Raw genomic sequence first — 19,603 nt, forward strand, 5'->3', positions numbered from 1 at the left:
CATCACCCTGCTACTTTGACTATTTCTCCTGGCCAAGCAAGGTTGTAGAGAGGTGTCATGTTTCTATTGCAGTGATACTGTTAGGTCTCTAGCTTTGCAAATATTGAGAAGTGGTTGCATCAGAGTGTAGCTGTGGCAATGTCCTGATACAGCTGCCAGCTCCCTGGATCACAGCTGCAGCCCCTTATTCTTAAACCCAATTAGTGGAGACTTTCAGGTGCTTCACCCTCCCTGACAGTGGCAGAGGTAGCAGCTTCCCTTACCATGTTCTGGTGGTTATTCTTGGAGTTTCAACCCAAAGCTAGCTCCTCTAGATTTTCTTTTTCTTTCTTTCTTTTTTCTTTCTTTTTTTTTTTTTTTTTGAGATGGAGTCTTGCTCTGTCGACAGGCTGGAGTGCAGTGGCGTGATCTCAGCTCACTGAAACCCCTGCCTCTTGGGTTCAAGAGGTTCGCCTGCCTCAGCCTCCTGAGTAGCTGGGACTACAGGCATGCACCACCATACCCAGCTAAATTTTGTATTTTTAGTAGAGACAGGGTTTCATCATGTTGGCCAGGATGATCTCCATCTCTTGACCTCGTGATCCACCTGCCTCGGCCTCCCAAAGTGCTGGGATTATAGGCATGAGCCACCATGCCCGGCCACTCCTCTAGACTCTCTGAAGGATTTTGTAAGCACTTAATTCTTTCTATCCCTAAGATAGTTGCAGGGATTTCTGTTTTCTGCACCAAATCCCCTCCAACTATCCTGAGTGATACATGCAGTCAGGATGTATCTGGGAGGAATGATAAAGAATCCAACATCTTCAGCTGGGCACAGTGGCTCATTCCTATAATCCCAGCACTTTGGGAGGCCAAGGCGGGCGGTTCACTTGAGGCCAGGAGTTTGAGACCAGCCTGGCCAACATCGCGAAACTCCATCTCTACTAAAAACAAATACAAAAATTAGCCAGGCCTGGTGGCACGTGCCTGTAATCCCAGCTATTCAGGAGGCTGAAGCATGAGAATCGCTTGAACCCTGGAAGTGGAGGTTGCAGTGAGCTGAGATCATGCCACTGCACTCCAGCCTGTGCCACAGAGTAACTCTGTCTCAAAAAAAAAAAAAAAGAAAGAAAGAACAAAATATCTTCTATCGTGGGAAAAATGGGACTGTGGAAAGGCATTCATTTGTTCAACAAGCATGTAACAGACATTGAGTGGGTGCTATAGCTAGATATCAAGAATACCTATCTTCCCTGAAGGAGCTTACATGACCTGATGATTTCATGGTATGATGATAGAGATATATTAGAATACTATATGCTCACAGAGATGTTCTCAATCAGACTTGGTAGAGATGTCATCAAAGAGGTAACCTCTAAGCTTGGTTTTAACAGTTGAGTAGGAATTGGCCAGCAAAGAAGGGGAAGAGCATTCTACCTGCAATAGGGAAAATTATTTTATTACTATTTTTTGGGACAGGATCTCTGCTGTCCCCCAGGCTGGAGTGGTGCAGTCATGGCTCACTGCAGCCTAGACCTCCCAGGCTCAAGTGATCCTCCCACCTCAGCCTCTTAAGTAGCTGGGACCACAGGTGCATGCCACCATGCCCAGCTCATTTTTGTATTTTTGTAGAGACGGGGTTTCACCATGTTGCCCAAGGTGGTCTCAAACTCCTAGGCTCAAGTCATCCTCCCTCCTCAGCCTCCCAAAGTGCTGAGATTACAGGTGTAAGCCACTGCCTGTAATAATTTGCTAGGGCAAATTATTAAGTAAAACTCTTAAATATCTGTGTTCACACTTCTCCCACACCTTCCTAGGAAAGAGATGGGGAGAGGAGGTGTGTGTTTCTAAAGACTAGGTGCTAGACTAGGAGGTAGGGACAATGTAGAAGCTTCTTTGATGGGTAGGACAGGGATGGAGGCTGGAGTTTGAAAGTGCTATCAGTAAGGAGAGGGAAGCAGTTGACCTAAGAGCTTCCCTAGAGACTAAAGGAAGGGCATCCTTAACCTGTCCTAAACTCTTCAGTCTTCTTTACCTCCTCACTTCTCATTAGATAATCAGATGGCATGGGATTCTGAAACAAAGCCTGGGTTCAGAGCCAGGGATACCACTTACTCACTAGGTGATCTTGTTCATATGACTTCACTTTTTGAAATCTGCCTTCTCATCTATAAGATAAGGATAATGATAATATCTCCATTGTATAGTGTTGTAAAGATCTAATTGGATAATGGATGTGAAAAAATGTTGAAAATTGTAAAACACTATAGTAATACCAGTCACTTTTTTTTTTTTAATTATACTTTAAGTTCTGGGGTACATGTGCAGAATGTGCAGGTTTGTCACATAGGTATATATGTACCATGGTGGTTTGCTGCACCCATCAATCCATCATCTACATTAGGTATTTCTCCTAATGCTATCCCTCCCCTAACCCCCCGCCCCCAGACAGGCCCCGGTGTGTGATGTTCTCCTCCCTGTGTCCAAGTGTTCTCATTGTTCAACTCCCACTTATGAGTGAGAACATGTGGTGTTTGGTTTTCTGTTCTTATATTAGTTTGCTGAGAATGATGGTTTTCAGCTTCATCCATGTCCCTGAGAAGGACATGAACTCATCTTTATGGCCGCATAGTATTCCATGGTATATATGTGCCACATTTTCTTTATACAGACTATCATTGATGGGCATTTGGGTTGGTTCCAAGTCTTTGCTATTGCAAATGATCAGTGTGCACACAATAAACATACGTGTGCCTGTATCTTTATAGTAGAATGACTTATAATCCTTTGGGTATATACTCAGTAATGGGATTGCTGGGTCAAATGTTTTTTTGTTGTTTTTTTTTTGTTTGTTTGTTTTTGTTTTTGATACTGAGTCTCACTCTGTTGTGCAGGCTGGAGTGCAATGGCACAATCCCAGCTCACTGCAACCTTCCCCTCTTGGGTTCAAGTGAGTCTCCTGCCACAGCCTCCCAAGTAGCTGGGATTACAGGTGTGCACCACCACACCTGGCTAATTTTTTTTATTTTTAGTAAAGATGGAGTTTCAGCATTTTGGCCAGGCTGGTCTCAAACTCCTGGCCTTAAGCAATCTGCCTGCCTCAGCCTCTCAAAGTGCTGGGATTATAGGCGTGAGCCACCGTACCCAGCCCCACCAGTCAGTATTATTATGTAATAAGCAATGAAGTCTGGTTGATTGTATCTCAGGTATATCTCCTTCCCCAACTTTACTTCTGTTCATCCCCCTGCTTTGATTTGGTTCAGGCTTCTATCTTCTCTATGTCATTTCTGTAGACCCTCTATATTTTCAAGTGCTCCTAAAGGAATTTTTCCACAGATCTTACTTAAAAACTATCTAGGACACAGTACTATCTACATAATAAAGGACAAACTCAACCAGGCATGGTAGCTTGTGCCTATAATCCCAACACTTTGGGAGACTGAGGCAGGAGGATCATTTGAGCCCGGGAGCTTGAGGCCAGCCTGAGCAATATGGTGAAACCCCATCTCTACAAAAAAATACAAAAATTAGCTGGGCATGATGGTACACACCTGTAGTCACAGGTACTAGGAAAGCTGAGGTGGGAGGATCACTTGAGCTAGGAGGTTGAGGTTGCAGTGAGCAGAGATTACGCCACTGCACTCCAGCCTGGGTGACAGAGCAAGACCCTGTCTCAAAAAAAAAAAAAAAAAAGGACAAACTTCTTAGCTTAGCATAGGGCTCTTTCTGAACTTGATCTGACCTATCTTTTTACATTTATCTCCTCTCTTCCTGCTACACACCCTACTCTTCAGCCTCACTGAATTTCTTACTATTGCTCAAACAATCCATTTTCACCTGTATCGTTCCCCCTTCTGGAATGCCTTTTCTCCTTCCTGATCACCCTTCTTTCCATCACCTTCTCATCACACTGTTCTCTCTTTTCCATTTGGCACATCTATTCGCCCATAAGCACTGGCTCAAGTGTTATCCACTCCCCAGTTCTCTCAGTAGCACTTTGCATGCCCCTCTATGACAACACTTATCATACTGTTTTGTAAACATTAGTTTGAGAGGCTTTTAGATTCCTACTAGATTGTGAGCACAGGGAAGAAAGACACCTATTCATAGATGGATCTTCCTTAGTACCTGAAACAAAAGAGGTACTGGATATATATATATGTTTAAATAAACAAATAAGCTCCACAGACCAGACAAGACATAGACAAAAAAATTAAACCGCTTCGGCAGGCCTACACAGGTGGATCACCTGAGGTCAGGAGTTGGAGACCAGCCTGGCCAACATTGGTGAAACCCAGTCTCTACTAAAAATACAAAAATTAGCTGGATGTGGTGGTACACACCTGTAATCCCAGCTACTCGGGAGGCTGAGGATGGAGAATCACTTGAACCCAGAGGTGGAGGCTACAGTGAGCCAAGATTGCACCACTGTACTCCAGCCTGGGCAACAGAGTGAGACTCTGTCAAAAAAAAAAAAAAAATTAAATAGCAAGGAAGTAAAGGAACCAAGAGTTGCATATCTATAAGTTCTAAATGAAAAGTAGAGGAAACAAGAGTCACGATCATTTGAATTTGGGAAAACTCCAGGATGGGATTTGAAACTTGGACCCACCAATATAATACCAATGATCTTATGCGGTTCCTTCAAACTGGGTCCATACTCCTCCTCTCTACCTTGCCTCCCCTGCCGCAGACTTGGAACTCTTTTGAAGTTGGCAGCAGGTCTCTTGTTCATCTTTTTATCTTGCATTCTTTCTTTATCTACTGGTATCTAGCCAGATGTTTTGTACATAAGCACCCAATAAACCTAATGATTGTATTAAGCCTGGGTAGGATTTGGATAGATGGAGTAGAAGGAAGAAGAAATCCAGATCAGGGATGCAGCAGGAATGTGTTAGTTTTCTGTTGCTTCTCTAACGAATTATCACAAACGGTGGCTAAGAACAACACAGATTTACGATTTTATAGTTCTAGAGATCAGAAGTCTGAAATTAGGTCTAACAGGGCTCAAATTAAAGTGTTGACAGGGTCATGTTCCTTATAGAGAATTGAAGGGAGAATCTGTTTCCTTGACTTTTTTCAGTTTCTAGAAGCTACTGCATTCTTTGGCTCATGGCCCCACCTCACCCTGACCCCTACTTCTGTCATCACATCCCCCTCCCTCATTTTGGCCTTTCCTCTTATACAGACTGTTGTGATCACATTGAGATCACCTGGATAATCCTCTCATCTCTAGATCTGTAACTTAATCACATTTGCAAAGTCCCTTTTGCCACATAAGATAACATATACACAGGTTCTGGGGATTAGGATATGGATACTTTGGGAGTCATTATTCTGTCTACCACAAAGAGCAAAGCTAGACATAAGAATGAGCAACTAATGTTTGGAGATGGACCTTTCCAGCTGAAGCAAAGGGCTGATTTGATTAGAATACATTAGAGTTTAGAGATAATACAGACCCTCGAATATCAGAGTAAGGAGTTTTAGTTTTATCCTATAGAAAGTAAGCATTTGAAGGTGGGTGAACAGGGAGTTAACAATGAAAGCAGTAATCTAGCAGACCCCCAAAGACCATAGAGTATATAAATCTAGTGGTTATGCTTGAGGTAAGCAAAAACAGAATTAAAAGGTTAGGGATCAAGAGACCACACAAAGGTGAATACACTGCTATTTGCTGTCCTATCAAGTTTCTTCTTTTTGCTATATGTTCCTCATGCATTCATGATAAATGACTGATGAATTATTTCCCTTCTTGAATTCTCAATTTTTGTCTAGTGGAAGTCTACAGTCTTGTTATAATCCCTCTGCTTAGACGAGTCTGCTACAGCAGTTGGGAAAGCACGTATTTAGGGTAAGAAATAGAGAGGAAGAAAGGGAATAAGATGTGAACTGATTAATTTGTTCACTGATTAGAAGAAGCTGAGCTTCACAGAAAAGGGTTTCAATGGTTTGGAAAGACCATTTCTACCTCTACGTTGTAAACAACAGGAACCCAATGCAGAGTGAGTAAGAAAAAGAATTTACTAGCTTTAATAGCATCTATATGATGATGATTTCCAAATTTACATTGCCAAATTGCATAAATTAATTAATAAGTAGAGCTGCTGCTTGTCGCAGGCATGATGGCTTCAGGGTTACTTTGCAGAGCTGGAAGGCTGGCCATGTAGGCTTTGAGGGCTTGCAGTCCCAGTGGGGTGCAATCGCAATAAGACATATATGAGTCTGAAGAGCAAACTCATATCTATCCAATTGCCTAGTGGTTATCTTTACTTGGATGTTCGAAAGGCAAATCAAACTCAACATGGCCCAAACTTGTTCCTGACCTTCCCTTTCCAATTCCCCTCACCAAACCTACGCCTCCTATCATTTTCCCTATTTCAATTAGTGAAAACTCCACCGTCTTTGTTGCTCAAGTCAAATACTTTGCAGTTATCTTTCATTCACCCTCCACATTCAAACTATCAAGAAATTCCATCAGCTTTACTTTAAAGTCTATAAGGAATCTGACCATTTCTTTCCACTAGTACAGCTACCACCCTGGTGCAAACCATCTCTCACCCAAATGATTGGACTAGCCTGCTAACTAGTCTCCCTGTCCATACTTCAGTTGGTTTGTTTTCAATGCAAGAGCCAGAGTGATCCCTGTTAGAAAACATGTTAGATCATATCACTCCTCTGCTCAAAATCCTCCAATGGCTACCTATCCTACTTAGAGAAAACCAAAGTCCTCACACAATAACCTACAATATCCTACACAATATGGCTTCTAGTTACCTTTCTGACTTCATCTTTCACTACTCTTTTCCTTGCTCATTGCACTCTAGCTACACTGGCATCTTTGCTGTTCTTCTAATACATCAGGCATAGTACACACTTGCCATTCCCTTTGTCTGGATAATTCTTCCCTAGATAGCCATATAGCTTATTTCCTTACATTCTTCAGATCTTTACCCAAATGCTGTCTTATTAGTGAGTCCTTCCTTGATCATCCTATTTAAAAAATTTATTATGAGGGAGGGGAAGAAGGAGCCAATGCAATGGCTAGTCTTTATTGGAGAGAAGATACTTTACAGCACATTTTTGAGCAATTAGTGCCAGGGCTCACTGGGCCAACTGGTGGGGCATCAGCTTGTAATGGGTTCACACTTAGAGCATCGCTGGGTCTCGCGTTTGTGCAGCCAGAACCAGCTGACAGCACTGTTGTCCTCTTCACAGATGCAGCTCGCTATTCTCTTGGTGATGGAGGGAGCTGTTAGGGTCTTCCCTGGTGCCTGAAGCTGCCTTTTGGGGTAGTATATTGTATGGGTCCAGTCTCATACATGGCTATCATGACCTCCCTCTCCAGCCCAGTCATCTGCTCGTCGTCAGTAGGAACACCACCTCCAGATGCCATGAAGCATGCTGCCACCACCCCATTGGGACTGTAAGCCCTCAGGCCTATGTGGCTAGTGCTCCAGCTCTGAAAACTAACCTGGAAGCCATCATGCCTGTGACAAGCAGCAGCTTTATTTACTTATTTATTGAGACAGAGTCTCACCCTGTCACCCAGGCTAGAGTGGAGTGGCATGAACATGGCTCACTACAGCCTCAACCTCCTACGTTCAATTGACCCTCCTGCCTCAGCCTCCCAAGTAAGCAACTCTATTTAAAATCTTAATGCCTCTTCCATCTCTATCCCCTTTCAGTTTTATTTTTAATACCACTGATCACTAACATCTATACATTTTACTCATCTAGTTTATTGTCTACCTTTCCTTCTACACAGACTGTGAATTCTAAGAGGACACAATGTATATGCTGTTTGCAGATGTATCTTCAACGCCCAGAATAGCATCTGGCATAGAATAAGCTTTTTCAAATAAATGTTTATTGAATAAATGAATGAAAAATCTAGGTGATAACTTCAGGCATGGTTAGATCCAGGTTCTTGGCATTTCATTAGAATTTTCTTCTGTCTCATAGCCTTTCCTCTGCATTGGCTTCATTCTCAAGCAGGCTTGATGTGTTACAGGTGATGATAAGAGGACCACCAGCGGCTCTAGGTTTACATTCTAACAATTTTGCAGCCTAAATGGAGAGAGAGTGAGTGCCTCTTTCCTGATTGTTACAGAGAAAGCCTTGGATATATCATATTGTCTGGGTTTGGGTCAAGTGACAATTCCTAAAACAGTGTCTAAGGGTAGAGGAGGAAAATGTTGTGACTGACTGGGCCTGGGTCTTGGGGCCCTTTGGAACTGGGGATAAAGTTCAGCTCCATTTAGACTGAGAAGAGGGGAGAGGTGGTTTCCTAAAAGAAAAGGGGATGCGGCCGGGCGCGGTGGCTCAAGCCTGTAATCCCAGCACTTTGGGAGGCCGAGACGGGCGGATCACAAGATCAGGAGATCGAGACCATCCTGGCTAATACGGTGAAACCCCGTCTCTACTAAAGAATACAAAAAACTAGCCGGGCGACGAGGCGGGCGCCTGTAGTCCCAGCTACTTGGGAGGCGGAGGCAGGAGAATGGCGTGAACCTGGGAGGCGGAGCTTGCAGTGAGCTGAGATCCGGCCACCGCACTCCAGCCTGGGCGACAGAGCCAGACTCCCTCTCAAAATAAAAAAAAAAAAAGAAAAGGGGATGCTATCACTGGAAGAAGATGGCGGCTAGACAACAAACGTCCACCGCATCATCAACGACCCACCCGCCGACTGAGCCCAGAACAGCGTTCTTCTCCCGCCTCTCCATTTTCACACGCAGCCAGATGAGCCTCTGACCGTGGTTAAGCTTCTCTCCTCCTAAATGTCTTTTCCCCTGCCTCTGTCGGGCAAGGGCTTCCTCATCCCTCAATGCCTGGTCCAACTATGATCTCCCTCACCCCGATTCTTTTTTTTTTTTTTTTTTTTTTTGAGACGGAGTCTCCCTCTGTCGCCCAGGCTGGAGTGCAGTGGCCAGATCTCAGCTCACTGCAAGCTCCGCCTCCCGGGTTTACGCCACTCTTCTGCCTCAGCCTCCCGAGTAGCTGGGACTACAGGCGCCCGCCACCTCGCTTGGCTAGTTGTTTGTATATTTTAGTAGAGACAAGGTTTCACCCTGTTAGCCAGGATGGTCTGGATCTCTTGACCTCGTGATCCGCCCGTCTCGGTCTCCCAAAGTGCTGGGATTACAGGCTTGAGCCACCGCGCCCGGCCCCTCACCCCGACTCTTAACGCATATTGTCTCTTTCCCTCTTCTGAGTATCCTGCTTGTTTCTACTTCTCTTGTAGTTTTGTACGCCATGCCTTGTATAATATTTTACTTACTTGTATACATCATGAGTTCCTTGTGAAAAAGGGTACAGCCCATTCCCGGGGTGTCCGGGCCAGCTCGTCACGCCCTCTGGGAACCGCGGTGATTCGATCCCGGCTGAGGCCGCCAGGGAGCGCTCGGCGCCCGGCGCGAGGCCGTCAAGGGCGGGAGGAGCTGTGATTGGCAGAAGCGGCCGTCAATCGGGCGCAGGCGGGGCGGGCTGGGTCGCCTGGGAGGCCTCTGGGAGGGAGGCGGGGCCTGCATGAATGGGGCGCGCGGCGGGCTGGCTGCAGTCGGCGCTCGCGGGGGAAGCCCGAGTCCCGGCTGGGAGTGGGTGGGAGGAAGCGACGTTGGGTGGGGGGGAAGGGAAAGAGCGCTGGGGGCGGGGAGGGGCAGCGCCCGGGCGGCTAGCAGAGCGCGGCGAGGCGGCGGGTGTGAGCATAGAGCCGGCTGCCTCCGTCCCCCTCTCTTCGGTGCGGCTGTCTGCTACGCTGCCTTCGCCCTCGCCGCGCGCCGCCTCCTGAGGGACTCCAGGGAACCTCTGGCGACCCCGACGGGGCCGAGGAGTCGGGACTAGGGGAGCCGGCGCTGAAGGAGGAGCCTGGTCGGAGCCGCGGAGCCGAAAGCTCCGGGGCGTGGAGGTGGGGGGCCGAGGCCCCTGAGGGGGCCCCGCAGCGATGGGCAACCTGGAGAGCGCCGAGGGGGGCCCGGGAGAGCCGCCCTCTGTGCCTTTGCTGCTGCCGCCCGGCAAGATGCCGATGCCTGAGCCCTGTGAGCTGGAGGAAAGGTTCGCCCTAGTGCTGGTGAGAGCTGAGCCCAGCCCCTTCCCCCGCCTACCTCCCCTCAGGTCCCGACGCCCGGGCTGAGACTTTGTCCTGGGCCCCCGTCCCGCCCACCCTTTCAGTCGGGGTCCCGGACGGATCTCAGCCTCTAGTTTCTTCCCAGGAACCTCTGAGCAGCCGCTGGCCGGCCCGGACAGCCCCGTGGGGGATCTCGGGACCGACGCCTCCACCGCTGGACGCTTAGGAGAAGTCCCCAGCTCGGGACCGTCCTGGGAACCAGGCTTCTCCTTCCTTCTTCCTCCCCCTTCTGCTGCCCTTCTCCCGTCTCCCTGCTTCCTCGCCAGGCTCCCCGTCCCTAGCATTCTCAGCCAGGAGCCTCTCGCGGGCGGGGGGAATTCAGAAGCGCGGCCGGCTTCTTAGCAGGCTTCCCTGAGAGAGGACACCGCCTCTCCTGCAAACATGGAGGCTTCCCAGGGAGTGGGTCCCACTCCCAGCCCAGACCAGATGTTTGGGGGGAGAGGGGGATGGGGAGGGGGCTGGCAGCTCCTGAAGTGGTGGAATAAGTAGTGTGCCATTCTGCTTATTTTCAGAACTGCCTGCAGGCATCCTGCTAAGTTATAGTGGATTTGCCTAAAAGGCTGAACATGTGGATAAACCATTTCACTGGGGTGTTTTTCCAAGTGAAACAATACACAAACCATCCCGCCTCCTCCCCCCCTTTTCATGTTAAGCCATAGTGACTGGTTTGTGTTGTTTAGCCTGTGCTTTTTAGTCTTTCTGTAGATTTCAAACGGTCTGTGTAAATGGATTTTTAGAGCTGACTTTGGGATTCTTCTTTGGTGTGGGAATTGGACGTTGATGTCAGTGGCTCTATGAAGCGAGAGGTTCTGAGCTGGTATCACTGGGAAGAAGCCAGAGAATATGTTGCCGCTGAAAATGAAGTTTTGCAGAGCGAAAACATTGGTAAACCGGGGTTAATCTTTGAGAAACTTGGGGAAATAGTTCTCAGTTCCCCAAATAGTTATCTAAGAAGCAGTAATAATTATGGCGTTGTTGTTGGTATGGCCTGAAGGGCCGACTTTGCCCTTGCCTGCTGCCCGTGAGGAGGGATAAGTTGTGGACTTAGCAGCCTTATTGGATTTCATCTGCCTTGGAATAAGGAGATTAGATCTATTGGCAACAGTGGAGCTGTCTAGAGATCTTGGCCTCTCCAGGGGTAGAGAGCCTGACATCAGCCCACTGGTACCAGAGCTGGCTCAAAGAGGGTCTACAGTGTTCCAAGGGGAAGTGGTGTCGCTGGCACCTCTCTGCCTGCCAGCTCTGCAAAGGGCCAAAGGGATGTGGGCCATACATCCTGTGGCCCTCTGCATTTCCCCCAGCCTCCTCAGGGGGATCGGGTGAGTCAGTGATTACCGATGTGCTGTGACCATCTCACAGGCTGAGGAGGAGAGATGGACTTAGTGGCCTTGAGAACAACAGCCCAACTGTTGGGGAAAAGGGTGGGAGGGGATCTGCACTCCAGTGGGGGTGTGAAAACCCCCAGCAAGCTGACACAAGTTAGCTATAGAAATTGGGGAGAAAGGGATGGGGTGAGGTGGATTGGGTGGAAGGCTGGCCTTAGGTAGGAGCTGCCAGGCCATTTTTTGTGAGAGCTCAGAACCAGAATCCATCATGTTCTCATTGGCCCTTGGTTGACCAATTTGTTTAGTTAGCAAACGAATGGCTTAATATTCACAAAATGCACGTGGTGTCCTAGTTAACCAGAACACCAGAGCACCAGGAGAACCCAGGTCAAACGGGAACTGGACCACCCACTTGCCTGCCTGCCTTTCTGTATAAAATTTTGATTTGTTTTCTCGTGCCTTTCATTTTGGTCTTGTTTTTGTGTGCCTGAGCTGCTGCTGATGAAGGGTTGGAACAGGGCAGGCCAGAGCTAGTTAGTTGTCTCAGGAGACGGGATTTCACCTCAGTTTTCCAATACAGGGAAATTATCCCTTCTTGGGGATTTGAGTTCTTCTCTGGGGGCTCTTAAGTGTCCCTGTGTCCACTGTTCTGAAAGGTACCTTTTCTATCATGCTTTGGGAATAGTACTGACTGTGAGTTAGATGTTTGACCCAGGTACAGGCTCAGGTGTATTTCCTGAACAGTCAGGAGAAGCATAGGTTGAAAAAGCAAGGACTCTGGCTTAGCAAGTATCTTAACTTCTCTAAGCCTAGACTTTTTCCTCGTCTGTAAAGTGGAGGTAATCCTGTTCTGGTGAGATTGTGAGAATTAGGTGAGCCCCTGTATATAAGGTGCTCAATGTAGTAAGTACTTAGTAAGTACTCAATATAGATTAGCTTTTTTTTTTTTTTTTTTTGAGATGGAGTCTGACTCTGTCACCCAGGCTGGAGTGTAGCAGCATGATCTCAGCTCACTGCAAACTCCGCCTCCCAGGTTCAAGCAATTCTGCTTCAGCCTCCCCAGTAGCTGAGATTACAGGCACGTGCCAGTATGCCTGGCTAATTTTTGTATTTTTAGTAGAGATGGGGTTTTGTCATGTTGGCCAGGCTGGTCTCGAACTCCTGACCTCAGGCGATCCACCCGCCTTGGTCTCCCAAAGTGCTGGGATTACAGGCATGAGCCACCGTGCCTGGCCAGATTAGCTTATTTTTGTTGTTGGCTTGAAACAGTCAGATAAGTTGTTCCTTTATCACCTTTTTCTTTCCCGTATTGTCAGCTTCATTATAATTGGTTTGGTTTTTTGAAAAAGCTATTTGGGAGGTTTTTTGAGGTGACATAGTGGTGTCCTGGTTAAGCATACGGACTTTCAAATCAGAGTGGATTCAAATACTGTTTCATCCATAGTCTTCGGTTAGAAGAGTGACCTCAAGCAAGCTACTTAATCTGAGTCCTAGTCTCCTCTTATACATGGGGATAATAATAGCATTTGCCACATGAGGTTGTTGTGTGGATTTAATGAAATTGGAAGTCAAATACTTAGCAGAGTCTGGCATCTACTATATGCTTAGTAAATGGTAGCTTTTAAGTTTGTACCTCTCAGCAGTGACTCAGATCTGAGATCACTTGTGTTCCCAAAAAGGGGTTTTACAGTTTAGAAATCTGATAAAACCAATTACCCTGTTGTGTATATCCAGTCTCAGAATATGGCTGCTGCTGGAAGCTGGAGGGCTTCCTCAGCCCCAGTGTGTCTGTGGAAAACCCCCTGAAGAGTATCCTCGCTGGGGAAGTTGTATCAGTGCTGAGTCAAGACCACAGGCTCCCAGCTTTCTGTTCCAGACACATGATCTGTCAGCCCAAGTTGAAGAGCTTGAGATGAGGGCTATGAGAAGATTTGATGAGGATATTGATTCCAAGAATCCTAACCCAGCCCAGTGCCTTAATTCAGGGCTTCCTTACTGGTGTGTTGTAGATGGGTCACAGGTGTGCTGGGATACTGATCCCCTTATTCCTGGGGGCAGCTAAAGTTCCCAGTCAGTTCCCTCTGGATGGGATCAGCTTCTAACCCATGTACTGTACAAACTATTATTTTCTAGGTGTGCCTCGATGTGAAAAAGGTTGTGAAGCTGCTGTGTTACACTGCTTCATGGCATCCTTCCTTACCCCCTATCTGAGCAGCACTTCCCATTCTGTTGGGTATTGAGAAGTTTGGGGTTGGGGCAATTCATGGAGTTCATCTTTATGAATACCAGAATGAGAGCCAGTCTCTGGTCTGATGCAGTCCAAGTCTGTGTTTTGGTCCAAACTAGATTACTACCCAAACTCAGTTGCTCAGAAGCTAGTATTCTGGCCAGTACTGGATTTTCCCTAGAGAAGGGAGGCAGAGGGCTCTAAGGTCTTTGAAAGGATAGCTCTCTGTCTTTGTTGTGATTGTACTCTGATTTTTCTCTTTGTTGATTTAGTACAGACTTGAAATGGAGTCTCAAAGTTCTGATGCCAGAAAAAGCCCTGCGTATCCCTCAGGAGGAGGCTTTCAAGGCATGAGGGTAGGGTTGTGTGACAGGGGCTATCCCTGCTGCAGTTCCTCCTCTCACATTTCCCTGGTGATGACTGACAACTTGGGGGTTTTTCTGTAAATGTAGCATTGATGTGGGAGCTAAGTTGGCCTGGGTGCTAGTTGTCTAAGAGGCTTTGAGAGGCCTCCTTTGACACAGAAAGGGGCTGGGAAAAACTTGGACTAAATATCAGGTTCCAAATCGCCATGGTGGAAATTTTTTTCCCAGCCCTCAGGATTGTGGTGAATTAGTTCAGGCTGGAATAGAACTTGGGAGGGGGCGGGGAAAGGGCCTTTGACAGCAGCTGGTCAGAGGAACCTTCTTCTTGTTCAGAGACCCCACAGAGAAGACCCTAGGCCACAGAGAGGAGTCTTGTTCCCTTGACCTCCTGATATGACCCTGCCTTAGTCTGGGGGAAGCCTGCATGTTGGGAAGGGACTGATAGAGTGGACTCTGTCATTTGGGAATGTTTTCATTGCCCAGAGGGAGATTCAGCATTTTTTGTTTTTTTCCTCTTAAAGTAATACTTATTCTCTAAAGAAAGTATGGGACAATTCAGAAAGAAGAAAAGACTCAAGATTTAGGTTAAAGAAAAACATCCGTATTTTCTCTAGTTTCTTTACCAAATGCAAATAATGTTTTCTTAGTTCATTTACCAAATGCAGCTGATGTGCTTTAAAACCTTTATATTTTTTTCTCTGCATAGAGTTTTATACGATGTTTTGACACTTGATTTATTTATTTAAGACAGTCTCGCTCTGTCACCCATGGTGGAGTGTAGTGACATGATCACGGCTCACTGCGCATCACTGCAGCTTTGAACTCCCAGACTCGAGCAAGCCTCCTGCCTCAGCCTCCTGAGTAGCTTGGACCATAGGCGTGCACCACCATGCCTGGCTAATTTTTTCATTTTTTTTGTAGAGATGGGGTCTTGCTTTGTTGCCCACATTGGTTTCAAACTCCTAGACTCAAGTGATTCTCCTACCTCAGTCACCCAAAGTATTGGGATTTTAGGCATGAGCCACCATGCCCTGCCGGTATATATATTTTTTATCCTGTTTGTTTGTTTGTTTTTTGCTTTTGTTATTTCATTAGTTTTCCCAGGTTAGTAATTGTAAATGTTTTGTTTTGTTTTGTTTTTGAGACCGTCTTACTCTGTCACCCAGGCTGGAGTGCAGTGGTACTATCTCTGCTCACTGCAACCTCTGCCTCCTGGGTTCAAGCGATTCTTCTGCCTCAGCCTCCCAAGTAGGTGGGATTCCAGGCACCTGCCACCACGACTGGCTAATTTTTGTATTTTTAGTAGAGACAAGGTTTCACCATGTTGGCCAGGCTGGTCTCAAACTCCTGACCTCAGGTGATCTGCCCACCTCGGCCTCCAAAAGTGCTGGGATTACAGGCAAGAGCCACCAAGCCTGGCCTGTAAACATTTAAATGCTTGTATGATGGTCCATCAAGTGAATGTACCTTTGTTTGCTTACCTATACACCTTTTCTTAGACATTTAGGTTTTTTGCTTCTGTTTGCCATCATAAACAATGCTGTGATGAACATCTTGGCATACAAAGTGTTTTCAATATTTAGAGTTTTCCTTGGGATAGAAACTCAAAATAAAACTTGCTAGAGTGTAGAATATAACAGTTTTTATTTCCAAATGGTTTTTAAAAGAGGGAATAATGTATGAAAGTGTTTTTAAAAGGATGAAAGAGGATTGAGAATAGCTTCTTTTCTCCTGATTATGAAAATAATACATGTTCATTAGGTAAAATTGGAACTTACTGAAAAGTGTAAAGAAGATAATGAAACCTGTAATCTCACCATCTACTATTAATACTTTGATGTACATGTATATATATATTTTTAACAATTGGGACCATACTGTGTATATTGTTTTGTAAACTGATTTTTTCATTGACTATTTTAAGCATTTTCTCATTTGCTTACATATTCTTCAGTATCATGATTTCTTTCTTTTTTTTTTTTTTTTTGAGATGGAATCTCACTCTGTTGTTCAGGCTGGAGTGCAATGGCCGATCTCGGCTCACTGCAACCTCCGCCTCCTGGGTTCAAGCAGTTCTCCTGCCTCAGCTTCCCAAGTAGCTGGGATTATAGATGGCCACCACCATGCCTGGCTAATTTTTTTGTATTTTTAGTAGAGATGGGGTTTCACCATGTTGGCCAGGCTGGTCTCAAACTCCTGACCTTAGATCTACCCACTTCGGCCTCCCAAAGTGCTGGTATTACAGGCATGAGCCACTGTGCCCGGCCCAGTATCATGATTTCATTACTGCATAGTGCTCTGTAATATTTTATCACTGCCTTATGTTGCTTTTTTTTTTTTTTTTTGAGATGGAGTCTTGCTCTGTCACCCAGGTTGGAGTGCAGTGGTGCGATCTTGGCTTACTGCAACCTCTGCCTCCTGGGTTCAAGCAGTTCTTCTGCCCGAACTTCCTGAGTAATTGGGATTACAGGTACGTGCCACCACACCTGGCTATTTTTTGTATTTTTAGTAGAGACGGGGTTTTGCCATGTTGGCCAGGCTGATCTTGAACTCCTGACCTCACGCGATCCACCAGCCTCGGCCTCCCAAAGTTTTGAGATTATAGGCATGAGCCTCTGCGTCCAGCCTATCTTACCCTTTTAAAATCTTTTTTTTTTTTTTTGCTGTTACAAATAATGCTGTGTTGAACATCCTGTGCATAAATATTTGTGTCCATCTCTGATTATTTCTTTAGGATAAATTGCTAGAAGTGGAATTATTGGGCCAAAGGGTATATGGTTTTTAAAGGCCTTTGAGACATATCTTCTGAAAAAGTTTTATCAGTTACCTTTTCCATTCTTAGTATATGTGTGTCTACCTTTCTCTGTAAGCCAACCATTAATGAGTGGATTAATGTTTTTAAAGCCTTTGCCAGTTTGATTAATTAGACATGGTATCTTGTTTTACTTTGCAGTTCTTTGAACATTTCATTGAAAGTGTTTTGGCCATCTTTTATTTGCACTCTTTGCTCTCTGTTGGGGATTTATTATATACATATGTCAATGTAATAAATGCATACATTTCCTATGCTTTTTCATTATAAAATATTTTTCACATATGAAACCATTGTAACTATTATGTAAAGTTAAAATAATAAAATGGACACCAGTGTATCCACTGTGGAATTCTTAGAATTGCTTCCTGCCCCTTATTTTCTTCCTGCTACTTTAGGATAAAAAAGCCCTTTCTCAGGACTCACTGGGTCTGTGTTCTGCAGCTGGGACAGTCCAGGTGGCAGCCACACCAGTGCTTCATAATTCTGTCTGTGGGGAAACAACTGCTACAGCTGGTGAGAACAGGAACTGGTCTTGGTGGAAATAACTAATCTTCAGTGAAGTGAAAAAAGAAGCCAAAGTGGAGAGGAAATGAGACCGCAGATCCTCCTCTGCCCCTGAGATTGCTTGGGGAGGCTGGGCAGAACCAGGGTCTTGGTTCTGTGGTCAGCACCAAAGTATGTGCCCCAGAAGTGACTGTAGTAAGCCCATGGGACAGCAGTGCTGGCTGCCTGAAGTCAGCGTGTCATCTGGTCTGCCAGACCATTCACTTCCATTCTGGGGAAACATTTCTCCCACGTCTGAGCTGAGCAGTAGCAGTGCCAGGGAAAGGCTGGGGGTTCATCGCGGTTCAGAAATGACTTTAAAGAACGGGGAGGACCTTTTACTTTGAAGATAGAGTAGGGGAGGGTCCTGTCAGCATACAGGCTCCCCCTTTCCTCCTTCTCGCTGGGTACTTCTGAATAGCAGCAGGTGAGAACTTCAGGGATTTAAGGTGGTCATTCATGAAGAAGTGAAGTGGATTCCAGAATAGAACTGAGCTGGGCAGCTGGAATTCCTGCATTCCATTTCCAGTCTCTCTCTTTTGCCTCTCTGGGCAAAGTTATGTCTTTGTATCTTGTTTTCGTTCCACATGGAGAGTGAGTCAGTCCCCCAAGAAAGGTGTAGAAGTGTCAAGCTCCCTCTGTGTCCTGGAGATACTCTTGTTGTCTTTGCCTCCCACTTTCTTCTCCACCTGTCTTTTCCTCTTTTAGAATCTTCCTCTTTCCAGGTTCTCTTACCCTTTCTGTCTTCCATCACCTCACAACAAAGTTGTGGGTTGGGGTCTGTGTGTTGGGTAGGGGAGGGCATGGATAGGGTGTTTTTTTTTTTTTTTTTTGGGTGGGGTGCAGTATTTCCCCTCCTTCAGCTTTACTATTATGCATACTCTTCTTAGTTTATAAAGTATTTTGAGGTCCTTCAAAGATGTTCTCAATAATGTCCAGAACCACGAGGGGCTAGCAGAATTATTTACATGGCAGATTTTGCCAGTAGAGGACAAGTTTAGGCTCTTGTATATTAGTGATGGTTTAATTCTTATCCTCATACTCCACCCCCATCTCTTTTACCACCTTCCCACCCTCACCCAGAGTTACGGCCAAAGCTGGAGTTGGGGCTGGTGATCTTACCTCTGGGTCCCTTATACACAGTAACAGGGAAGATATGTACTTTCTTTCTCCCTTGTTTGCTCATTTCTACTCAAATTCAGAATGGAGAATATCATAGTCCTCTTTAATTGTTTGGTGCCTAAGAAAGTTGACATGAGCCTGGTCGTTGGGTACTTTAGGAGATGGATGTTTGGTTTTAAGAACTACCTACAGCTTAGAGCAGTTTCTGCTCCTGTTTTTGCACAGAAGCTGGGGAGCCAGTCAATAGATCCTCCTAGTGTTTCCCATGAAACCTTAAAAAAATTTTTGTTCTGGGAGGAAGCAGTAGACCATTGGTTTTGGAATCAGAAGACTTAGGTTCTGATCCAGCTTTATAGTCTTTTTTTTTTTTTTTTTTTTAGCTGCACCTTAGGCAAATCCTGTAACTTTTCTGAGTCAATTTCATCATTTATGGAGACAACATAGTGAACATACTTTGTAACCTATAAAGGTGCAAAAATATTTATTGTATATACTTTACCCACTTTATCTCCTCTCAGAATTCCGTAAGTTAAAGTAGCTTTCAACTGAGGGAGGTATTGTCCCAGGAGGGAGTTTTTGGAAGCACCTGAGGATGTTTTGATTATCATACTGACTGGGAGTGCTAGGCTTTCTACCTGAGGGCCAAGGCTGTTAACCATCCCTCTGTGTTTGGGTTATGTTTGGGTCAGTACCACACAATGAAGAAGGATCCTGCCCAAAATGTGGTTGGCACCCCTGCTGAGATTTGCCTTCCACTTATCTGTACCTCTTTTGTCCTGTGTGCCAGTTGAGGATGAAGCTTCAAGAGCAGTAAAAGGGAAGACAGAGCCACGGTATGTCGTGCTTTCTTGGTTTTCCCATTTCCTGGCACACCTTTGGGAAAGAGGTGGACCTCTTTTTATTGCCTCTGCCTGTCAGTTTTTACCTGATTCCTCTGTACTGTGGGCTCTACCGTAAAACTCATCAAGGGGCAGTTTGGGGTGTACATACTACACTCACCCCCGGTCAGTTACTCAGGCCAGAGTAAAAGTTTTTATAAGTTAGGAATATGTCTGAGAGATCTCTCAACAGTAGTTCTGAATCTTTTGGGTAACAGATTCC

The 19,603-nt window shown here is 45.7% G+C and overlaps 1 protein-coding gene and 1 long non-coding RNA gene across 7 annotated transcripts in view; one reads left to right on the forward strand and one right to left on the reverse strand.

Moving 5' to 3' along the window:
- Nucleotides 1-1,309: 1,309 nt before the first annotated feature.
- LOC117090158 lies at nt 1,310-9,375 on the reverse strand. Its single transcript, XR_004439920.1, has 3 exons — nt 9,260-9,375; nt 2,095-2,147; nt 1,310-1,416 (listed from the first exon to the last, which is right to left on the reverse strand). It is a non-coding gene; the product is annotated as an uncharacterized LOC117090158 (long non-coding RNA).
- Nucleotides 9,376-9,614: 239 nt separating this feature from the next.
- FMNL3 (formin like 3) overlaps nt 9,615-19,603 on the forward strand; it is a 72,029-nt gene continuing 62,040 nt past the window's right edge. For 2 of the 6 annotated variants that reach the window (XM_033222158.1, XM_033222160.1), the window contains exon 1: nt 9,615-10,048. In XM_033222158.1, the coding sequence (XP_033078049.1) occupies nt 9,923-10,048 (126 nt within the window). In that variant the 5' untranslated portion in view covers nt 9,615-9,922. Of the gene's footprint in view, nt 10,049-10,670; nt 10,991-19,603 lie in introns of those variants that run through there. The other 4 variants (XM_033222163.1, XM_033222159.1, XM_033222164.1 and 1 more) reach the window with 4 other exon arrangements.

The sequence above is a fragment of the Trachypithecus francoisi genome, unplaced genomic scaffold, assembly GCF_009764315.1.
Source record: "Trachypithecus francoisi isolate TF-2019V2 unplaced genomic scaffold, Tfra_2.0 Lachesis_group11, whole genome shotgun sequence".
Lineage (NCBI taxonomy): Eukaryota > Metazoa > Chordata > Mammalia > Primates > Cercopithecidae > Trachypithecus > Trachypithecus francoisi.